This window comes from Physella acuta, unplaced genomic scaffold (assembly GCF_028476545.2).
Source record: "Physella acuta isolate Inbredline_101_S28 unplaced genomic scaffold, ASM2847654v3 ptg000200l, whole genome shotgun sequence".
Taxonomy (NCBI): domain Eukaryota; kingdom Metazoa; phylum Mollusca; class Gastropoda; family Physidae; genus Physella; species Physella acuta.
The window spans coordinates 303,213-314,439 of NW_026731719.1; the positions used below are offsets into that span (position 1 = coordinate 303,213).

Below are 11,227 nucleotides of genomic sequence, written 5' to 3' on the forward strand. Positions count from 1 at the left end.
TTAATCAACAGCAAAAATAAAAAGAATTAATACGTTCAATAAAAATAATGGATGAAAGATCGCTCTTCAAACTAGAGGGTAGCTGGCCAATGTGGCAACACCGCACAAGTTATCTTGATTCCTGGCAATACGAATGTAGCCTTTGTCGCCCCATGCCGGACCCCAGCTGAAATTTAAAAAAGTTCAATTAAACAAGACTGGCCACACAGTATGTTCAAGACTGGCCACACATTTTGTAAAATCAGGCCACCCATTCCATAAATTCTGGCCAGCAGTTCGTATAAAATTGGCCACCCAAGCTAACAAATATAACAATCCCGACACAACAAAAACTGAACACAAGTGCGGATACAATACATAAAACACAAGTACTATACATAAATCACAAGCACAATACATAAATCACAAGTACAATACATAAATCACAAATACAATACATAAATCACAAGAACAATACAAACATCACATCAAAACTATACATTCAGTGGCGAAAGAAGAAAAATACGTCTATATGTGTGTGTAATTGCTAATCAAATAGTCACTAACAATGTGTTAAACGAATTTAGAACACAAAAATATATGTCTGTAGTAGGCCTATCCAATTTCACCTGTTTTTGATAATCCAATAATCCGTTCCATTCTCTGTACCATAGCCGACAGCGAGAACTGCATGATCTAAAACCTCTGAACTACATTGATCGTCGTTGTACACCCCAGACTTGTAGCGCTGCGAAATAAATTGGTCATGAACTTTCTTCTGACTAGTGCCTCTCCTCAAATACTTTAGAATGTATTTATGTACTTTCCATGAAATAAACAGATGCATACCTTTACTTTGTACATTTCTAAGTATGGCACTATGGAAGCGGGATTAATCCAGATCTAATCTTCTCATATTATGTCTGTCAATGTGTTTGGGTTGTCTAAATGTGTGGGAGAAATGTGTGGGAGAAATGTGTGGGAGAAATGTGTGGGAGCGATGTGATGTAACTTACGTGGAAAGATCCTAGACCAGCATCAATGGCGACACTAATTGGTCCTATGGTAGCCAACGCCTGCTTTAAAGCTTCCTCACTGCCAGACTGGATGTCAACAAATCCAGTATCAGTAGCCCCAACATCCGACTGATTATACAGGCACTTGGCACCATTCTAACAAATACATTCATTATGTCAGACTGATTATACAGGCACTTGGCACCATTCTAACAAATACATTCATTATGTCAGACTGATTATACAGGCACTTGGCACCATTCTAACAAATACATTCATTATGTCAGACTGATTATACAGGCACTTGGCACCATTCTAACAAATACATTCATTATGTCAGACTGATTATACAGGCACTTGGCACCATTCTAACAAATACATTCATTATGTCAGACTGATTATACAGGCACTTGGCACCATTCTAACAAATACATTCATTACGTCAGACTGATTATACAGGCACTTGGCACCATTCTAACAAATACATTCATTATGTCAGACTGATTATACAGGCACTTGGCACCATTCTAACAAATACATTCATTATGTCAGACTGATTATACAGGCACTTGGCACCATTCTAACAAATACATTCATTACGTCAGACTGATTATACAGGCACTTGGCACCATTCTAACAAATACATTCATTATGTCAGACTGATTATACAGGCACTTGGCACCATTCTAACAAATACATTCATTATGTCAGACTGATTATACAGGCACTTGGCACCATTCTAACAAATACATTCATTACGTCAGACTGATTATACAGGCACTTGACACCATTCTAACAAATACATTCATTACGTCAGACTTATTATACAGGCACTTGGCACCATTCTAACAAATACATTCATTACGTCAGACTGATTATACAGGCACTTGGCACCATTCTAACAAATGCATTCATTACGTCAGACTGATTATACAGGCACTTGGCACCATTCTAACAAATACATTCATTACGTCAGACTGCTCCTTTCATGTAAACAAATGGATGCATGAAATCAACGAACCCCCTCCCCCATGCTTAAGCCGATTATAAAATGGTGCACGCTACTCTAAGAGCAAATACTTTTAAAAATCTTGGATCTAAAAATCTATGTAGGGGCTTAGAACTGACCTTTGCTTTGTAGGGATAGGATTCCTCTGTGTCAATGCCATTGTTCTCGTGAATGTAAGTAAATGAAGGGTCCATTAGTCCACCGTCACAGCCTTTGTTACCTAAGACAGATTAATTAATTGCTGTGTTAAGAGTTACAGTAAGACTAATTTATTCATTGCTTCGTTACCAGTTACTAGAAGACAAATTAATTAATTGCTGTGTTACCAGTTACAATTAGACAGATTAATTAATTGCTTTTGTTATCTATTGCGGTAGGATAAATTGCATTGTGAAAATCTAGTTTAGCTATACTGAAAAAGTTAAAGTTAGGTACAGCTATGCACGATAAATATATAACAATTTGACAAATTCGATGCAAGTAAAATCACAGTATGTGGTGTTTATTATGGTTCCAAAATCTATAGTGATGACGGACGGACTGACTGACACACTACTTAGCCGCTTATATTATAGATTCTCTATACTGTGTATACGAAAAGGTAAAAACGAAATTAAATGATGCGCATTAATGACAAAGTATTGCGCATGTGAGCAATTAAATGTTGTTGATAATAAAAAGTGGTTGCTACATAATCAAAAGTAATACAAATGTTTTACAATAACCCTAATTCTGCATCGTGATCGCTTAGTCGCACATCATTCAACACAAATAATGTGAAATTTGGATTCTGTCAGGACCGTTTGTTCATGTACCACAGTAAACACAGCACGAAATAAACCGGGAGTGATCTCTCCTAAACTTTCTCGAATATTCTTATATAAAACAACAGGGGATGGGAACTCGGGCTATAGACATGATTTTTAATCCATTTTAAATACTTAAAGTTTTAAAAATAGAATAAAATCTCGTAGACAAAAGAATTGCACACCAAGTGAACGCCAAATAAAAAAGTGCATAATAGTGCGCAATATTATAAGTACTTTAAAAATTTACATTAGTTTTTTGAGAAATTGGAAGTAGCGTAAATTACTACTTCCGGTCAACGGAAATTACTCAAAATTTAACAGAAGGTAGAAAATTAGATCTTTTACTCACATGTGAAATTTCATTAATCTATCTGAAATAGTACTCAAGTTATAGGCTTTTGAAAAATTCAAAGTAGAAAAAGTACCACTTCCAGTTATCGGAAATCACTCAAAAGTTGATACGGATCTACGATTTTGATAAAATACTCATATATGAAATTTCTTCAACCTAGCTGTAACGGTACTCAAGTAATCGTGTTTACACACACAGAGACAGACACACAGACATACGGATAGGATTGCAAAGCCCAGTTTTTCAGAATGGATTACGCATAAAACCTCTTAATTTTGATAAATCTGGATTGATAATTTTTGCCCGATTAAAATAACTCCTCTATACTTCGGATGTGATGAAGGACTGAGGTGTAATACGGTGAAAATTGTTAAAATTTCAAGAGATTTTTTTGCACGATTACAATACTATCTCTATACTTTGAATATACGAGAAAGTAAAAAGAAGAAATAGACCAATAAATATAAATAAACCGGGAGTGATCTCCCCTAAACTTTCTCGCATATTCTTATACTAGGCATGCTGCCCAGCTTCGCTTAGGCTTTCAAAAACATTGAGAATTTGAATGCTTAATTAATTCGCCCGAAGGTCGGTCTACGACCTCAGGAGTTACGAAGAGGTTCCTACGTGGACATTTTTTTTCGATTAAAACTCATATAAGGCGCCGGTCAAGCGAGGTCTATTTTGACCCCCTCATCGTAGACCTTTAAGCCAACCGGCACCGGCCCCCGTGTTCTGTCGCCCCAAGGCAAGATCCTGCCAAATTTGAAGCACATGCGGCGCCGGGAAGTGCCCGGCACATTGCATAGATAAACAAAGATTTCCAAAGTAGTTCCTTTCTTTATGGCCTAAAATGGGAAGATTCACATATTAAAAGGGGTCGGCGTGGTCGATTCGGTAAAGCTCACGGTTGCTAAACCGAAAAGTCTCGAGTTCGAACCCTCGGGCAGATGAGGCTCGTTAGCTGGGGACAGCCACTCTTCTAGGAGAGACAACTCCAAAATTAAACAACTGCTGCCTTGTAGTTTGTTGGTTGGACAAAGGCTATGGAAGCAAATCCAAAAATAAAAGCAGGCTGAAATCGGAGTCAATGACCTCAATGGTGCATAACCAGTTGACACGTAACGCTTAATTGTGTTGGAGACGTGGTCGAGTCGGCAAAAAGCTCATGGTTGATAAATTCGAACAGTTTCAAGTTCAACCCCACTGGCAGATAAATCTCGATCCCCTTTTTGCCGACTCGACCACGCCTCCAACAAATTTCTACATTCAAATACGCCTTTATTTTTTATTTTTCTTCTTTAAATAAAATTGTGGTTATACATTTAAAACATCTAACATATTATTTTCAACAAAAGTCCGTATAAAGTTCTTCATATATCGCTGCAGTTTCTGATGTGATGTCCGGCGAAAATATTTTGCGGACAGAGAGAGAGAGAGAGAGAGAGAGAGAGAGAGAAATAGACCAATAAATATAAATAAACCGGGAGTGATCTCCCCTAAACTTTCTCGCATATTCTTATACTAGGCATGCTGCCCAGCTTCGCTTAGGCTTTCAAAAACATTGAGAATTTGAATGCTTAATTAATTCGCCCGAAGGTCGGTCTACGACCTCAGGAGTTACGAAGAGGTTCCTACGTGGACATTTTTTTTTCGATTAAAACTCATATAAGGCGCCGGTCAAGCGAGGTCTATTTTGACCCCCTCATCGTAGACCTTTAAGCCAACCGGCACCGGCCCCCGTGTTCTGTCGCCCCAAGGCAAGATCCTGCCAAATTTGAAGCACATGCATGTGGGCCATTATATATTAGGATAACACTACAGAGGATGGCAACTCGAGATATAGACATGATTTTTAATGAATTTTTATTTATTTAAACTTTTTAAAATAGAGTAGAATCTAGTAGAAAAAAAGAATTGCGCACCAAGTGAACGCCAAACAATCTGTGTATAATAGTAGGGAATATTATTAGTACTTTATAAATTCACATGCGTATTTTGAGAAATTGGAAATAGCGTAAACTACTACTTCCGGTGAACAAAAATTACTCAAAATTTATCAGAAGGTAGAAAATTAGATCTTTTACTTATTTGCGAAATTCAGTTTATCTATATTAAAAAGTACTCAAGTTATAGGCTTTAAAAAAAAAAACTAAAAGTAGAATATGACCCACTCTCGGTTATCGGATATCGCTGAAAAGTTTATACAGAACTACAGATTTGATATAATACTTATTTGTGAAATTTCATCAACCTAGCTGTAACGGTACTCAAGTTATCGTGTTTACACACACACATACACACACACGGAGAGAATTGCAAAGCCAAGATTTTCTGACTCGAATACGCATAAAACACCGAAATTTTGATACATCTGGATTTAGATTTTTTGCCCGATAAACTTAAAGGATTTACCAGTAAGACGGCTTAATAAATAGAAGGCTCAATATGCAATTAAATTAATTTACATAATACCCCTGATGTCATTAATTACTTTACATAAGACCCCTGATGCCATTAATTACTTTACATAAGACCCCTGATGCCATTAAATTAATTTACATAAGACCCCTGATGCTATTACTTTACAGAAGACCCCCAAATAACATGAAGTCACTTTACCGTAAGCCCGTGAACAATCGATCAACTGCTGTTCAGAAAGGGAAACTAGTTTGCCTGTCTTCTTGAAATGCTGGCCCTCGAGTGCACCAGTGCTAGAAAAAGCCCAACAAGAACCACAGTCGCCCTGAGTGGATGAATAGAATCGTCAGTAAGATGGCCATGGCTAATGGTAAATAGACATTTAGTTGGCCATGACTAATGGTAAATAGACATTTAGTTGGCCATGACTAATGGTAAATAGACATTTAGTTGGCCATGACTAATGGTAAATATACATTTAGTTGGCCATGGCTAATGGTAAATAGACATTTAGTTGGCCATGGCTAATGGTAAATAGACATTTAGTTGGCCATGACTAATGGTAAATAGACATTTAGTTGGCCATGACTAATGGTAAATAGACATTTAGTTGGCCATGACTAATGGTAAATAGACATTTAGTTGGCCATGGCTAATGGTAAATAGACATTTAGTTGGCCATGGCTAATGGTAAATAGACATTTAGTTGGCCATGACTAATAGATGACGAGATCCTCTTGGTTAAGTGTAAATAGATATTTAAAAGCCCATGGCTAAAAGTAAATAGATGTTGAGATAGCTATGGTTAGGTGTAAATTGATGATGGCCATTCCTAGTTGTAGTTTGATGATGTTGATATTGGTGTCGATGATGTTGATGGATGTTGGTGTCGATGATGTTGATATTGGTGTCGATGATGTTGATGATGATGTTGATGATGTTGATATTGGTGTCGATGTTGTTGATATTGGTGTCGATGATGTTGATATTGGTGTCGATGATGTTAATGATGTTAATATTGGTGTCGATGATGTTGATGATGTTAATATTGGTGTCGATGATGTTGATGATGATGTTGATGATGTTGATATTGGTGTCGATGATGTTGATATTGTTGTCGATGATGTTGATATTGGTGTCGATGATGTTGATGATGTTAATATTGGTGTCGATGATGTTGATGATGATGTTGATATTGGTGTCAATAATGTTGATATTGGTGTCGATAATGTTGATATTGGTGTCGATGATGTTGATGTTGTTAATATTGGTGTCGATGATGTTGATGATGATGTTGATGATGTTGATATTGGTGTCGATGATGTTGACATTGGTATTGACCTGATCTTTGACTGGTGTGACATAACCTTTGACCCTCCAGTCTACCGAATCTGGAACTGAGACTGCTGTGGGTATGTACTGGAGACTGCTTGGCCTTTTGTCTTGAGACCGGAACCCGTTCATTGTCTGCTTGAATTCTGCTGTTGTCTAAATACGTATGTCAAACAATAGAAAGAAGTTCCTTACACAGTTCACATTTCAGGCATTAGTGGCATTCAAGTATATGATTTTACATGTAAACACATTCAATGATTGTTCGACATGAAATGAATGAAAGGTGACAAACGACTGACCATGACAGTCGTAACAGAAAGGTGACAAACGACTGACCATGACAGTCGTAACAGAAAGTTGACAAACGACTGACCATGTCAGTCGTAACAGAAAGGTGACAAACGACTGACCATGACAGTCGTAACAGAAAGGTGACAAACTACTGACCATGACAGTCGTAACAGAAAGGTGACAAACGACTGACCATGACAGTCATAACAGAAAGGTGACAAACTACTGACCATGTCAGAGAACCTATTCTCTCCCATCCAGTAGCTGTGAAGTCCCCTGTCCGCAAGGATATTGTGTCTCTCAATCAACTCGATGTTCGCTTCCCAAATCTCACGTCTGCAAATAAATTAATGGAGCTATAGGTTTGTGTTTGTGTTAGCCTATGAGGCTACTAGGAACAGCTCTACTATACAACGACTGGGAAATATATCTAGTTATTGTCTACAGCATCCTGTATTTAAAATCTCTGCAGGTGTTTACATTTATCCTGTACTAGCCGTCCCGGCCAGGCCCTGCTCTGGCTAGTGTGAAAAACCTTTCTGTTAAAGACCATTACCTGTGTGTTTAGTAATCATCATAAACCCGGCATTGCCCACCCAAACCACAACCAACCTAAACAACAAAACGCAAACATAACGCTAAGACAATTACAAATACAAACGAAAACAAAAACCTAACAACAAACCTATACACAATCACAAACACCAATACAAACACAAAGAAAAAACAAACAAAAAAGCAAACGAAAACAAAAACCTAACAACAAACCCAACTACAACCACAAACACAATACGAACACAAAGAAAACAACAAACGAAAAAACAAACGAAAACAAACCAAATCCAAACGCAAAACCAACCACAAACACAAACCCAAAGAAAAAAAAAACAAACGAAAAAGCAAACGAAAACAAACCAAATCCAAACGCAAAACCAACCACAAACACAAATACAAACCCAAAGAAAAAAACACAAACGTAAACGAAAACGAAAAAAGAAAGAACAAAAACGAACCAAATCAAAACCACTAACGCAAACCCAACTTAAACACAAAGATAACACAAACGCGAACATAAACGCAAAGTGCTCACAGTCTAGCCCGGGGCAGAATCGCCTGTTTCAGCTTAATAATCAGCTTAATAATCGACTAAAGTACCCCAACTTATTCATACTCTTTTGCACTCACTTAAACGAACGTAGGTGCCAAACCAAACCAAATGAACAATTATAATACTCCAAGCTTATTCTTAAAATATCTTCAACATTTGCACTTGATCAATCCCCGCTAATTATGTAATTAATTTTTTCCTAACACCAAAACAAAGTAATAAAAAGTAAATTCTTTTCCACTAATGCAATGTTCTATAAAGGGAAGTAATTGTGTTTTCCTAATTTATCAAAGGGAAGTAAGTGCTAAAGGACTAAATATAAATTATTTTCAGACATAATTAGAATTTTTGTTATTTTTAAAAAAAATATGTTTAATGAACATGCCGACAATTATTACTATCAGTTTGAAAAATGAAAATTATTTCCCAACACTTTCAATAGTATTTTTTAACTCATAAATTTAGACTATGAGCACGATAATAGTCTAACACTTAAATCCATGGAAGTATGTCAACGACAAACAAACTTATTTTTACATACATAATTGAGCTTTATATATTAGATTTAAAATCTCTACAGGTGCTTACAATTATCCTGTATTTAAAATCTCTACAGGTGCTTACATCTATCCTGTATTTAAAATCACTACAGGTCATCAATTTAGCCATCAATGAAGTCATCAATGTAGTCATCAATGAAGCCATCAATGAAGCCATCAATGAAGTCATCAATGAAGTCATCAATGAAGCCATCAATGAAGTCATCAATGAAGTCATTATTTAAGCAAACAATGTAGTCATCAATGAAGCCATCAATGAAGTCATCAATGAAGTCATCAATGAAGCCATCAATGAAGTCATTATTTAAGGCAACAATGTAGTCATCAATGAAGTCATCAATGAAGCCACCAATGAAGCCACCAATGAAGCGATCAATGAAGTCATTATTTAAGCAAACAATGTAGTCATCAATGAAGCCATCAATGAAGCCATCAATGAAGTCATTATTTAAGCAAACAATGTAGTCATCAATGAAGCCATCAATGAAGCCATCAATGAAGTCATCAATTTAGCCATCAATGTAGTCATCAATGAAGTCATTAATGAAGCCATCAATGAAGTCAATTAAGAAGAAAACAAACCTAATGAGCTCCATCCGGCTGGAATATGACTTGTTGTATCTCATCTTGTAGCTGAGCCAAAGGTCATTTAGCTCGTGATTCAGTGAATGGACACACGTCAGTAGAGCAGCACACAACACAAGGCTGTACATCTGGGAAAGATAAACCCAAGTGTCATCACATTCATACAACTAGTTTAATGAGACCAACATAAGTAGTGAAACAGTTTACTGAGACCACCATAAGTAGTGAAACAGTTTACTGAGATCACCATAAGTAGTGAAACAGTTTACTGAGACCACCATAAGTAGTGAAACAGTTTACTGAGACCACCATAAGTAGTGAAACAGTTTGAGACCACCATAAGTAATGAAACAGTTTATTGAGACCAACATAAGTAATGAAACAGTTTGCTGAGACCACCATAAGTAGTGAAACAGTTTACGGAGACCACCATAAGTAGTGAAACAGTTTGAGACCACCATAAGTAGTGAAACAGTTTACGGAGACCACCATAAGTAGTGAAACAGTTTACGGAGACCACCATAAGTAGTGAAACAGTTTGAGACCACCATAAGTAGTGAAACAGTTTGCTGAGACCACCATAAGTAGTGAAACAGTTTACTGAGACCAACATAAGTAGTGAAACAGTTTGCTGAGACCACCATAAGTAGTAAAACAGTTTACTGAGACCACCATAAGTAGTAAAACAGTTTACTGAGACCACCATAAGTAGTAAAACAGTTTACTGAGACAACCATAAGTAGTGAAACAGTTTGAGACCAGCATAAGTTGTGAAACAGTTTGAGACAACCATAAGTAATGAAACAGTTTATTGAGACCACCATAAGTAGTGAAACAGTTTGCTGAGACCACCATAAGTAGTGAAACAGTTTACTGAGACAACCATAAGTAGTGAAACAGTTTATTGAGACCACCATAAGTAGTGAAACAGTTTACTGAGACCAACATAAGTACTGAAACAGTTTGAGACCACCATAAGTAGTGAAACAGTTTACTGAGACCAACATAAGTACTGAAACAGTTTGAGACCACCATAAGTAGTGAAACAGTTTACTGAGACCAACATAAGTAGTGAAACAGTTTACTGAGACCAACATAAGTACTGAGACAGTTTGAGACCACCATAAGTAGTGAAACAGTTTACTGAGACCAACATAAGTACTGAAACAGTTTGAGACCACCATAAGTGATCTACAATGTACAACAGATTAACGTAAGTAACCAACTATACATAAATGATTGCGTGAAGCATCTTACCTTGCCTGTTTAGATCAAATCGTATGCCCATTGTAAGGCCAAACGTCAGCCTTTTATAAGCTAATAGTCACGTGACTGTGAGCTTTACCTGGGTTGGTCAAGGGGCTCAGACGATGACAAAACCTAATCACGTGACACGATGACCAGGCCGTCACATGAGACGAACAAGTCACCTGGTGTTGTGTCATGGCTAGACACGTGGTCAGTTCTTGTCTATTGTCTGTCGACTGTAGGCCCTCGGGGTAGATTAAAGTTTCAAGCACTCAAACAAACTGAGGGTCAGTTTATCTCACAAATTAAACATGTCTAGTCTGACCTAGAACTAAATATTTTCCTGTGCTATTTACTGCGTGGTCTGTTTGAAATTTAAGTATAAGGTATATTGATTTTAGTTAATGGTCATTGTTTTGCCTAAGGATAATGGTCAGTGTTTTATCTAAGGATAATGGTCAGTGTTTTTCTACATTTCTTTCCCTATTACAAAGGTCAGAACTACTAGCAAGCG

The 11,227-nt window shown here is 37.0% G+C and overlaps 1 protein-coding gene across 1 annotated transcript; it reads right to left on the reverse strand.

Moving 5' to 3' along the window:
* Positions 1–10,766, reverse strand: LOC131937140 (procathepsin L). Its single transcript, XM_059294332.1, has 9 exons — positions 10,723–10,766; positions 9,463–9,593; positions 7,443–7,548; positions 6,928–7,074; positions 5,788–5,911; positions 2,124–2,224; positions 996–1,151; positions 609–727; positions 1–166 (listed from the first exon to the last, which is right to left on the reverse strand). Exons 2-9 carry the CDS (start codon positions 9,591–9,593, stop codon positions 67–69), a joined length of 984 nt encoding a protein of 327 aa, XP_059150315.1. The 5' UTR covers positions 10,723–10,766; the 3' UTR covers positions 1–66.
* Between the last annotated feature and the right edge of the window lie 461 nt (positions 10,767–11,227).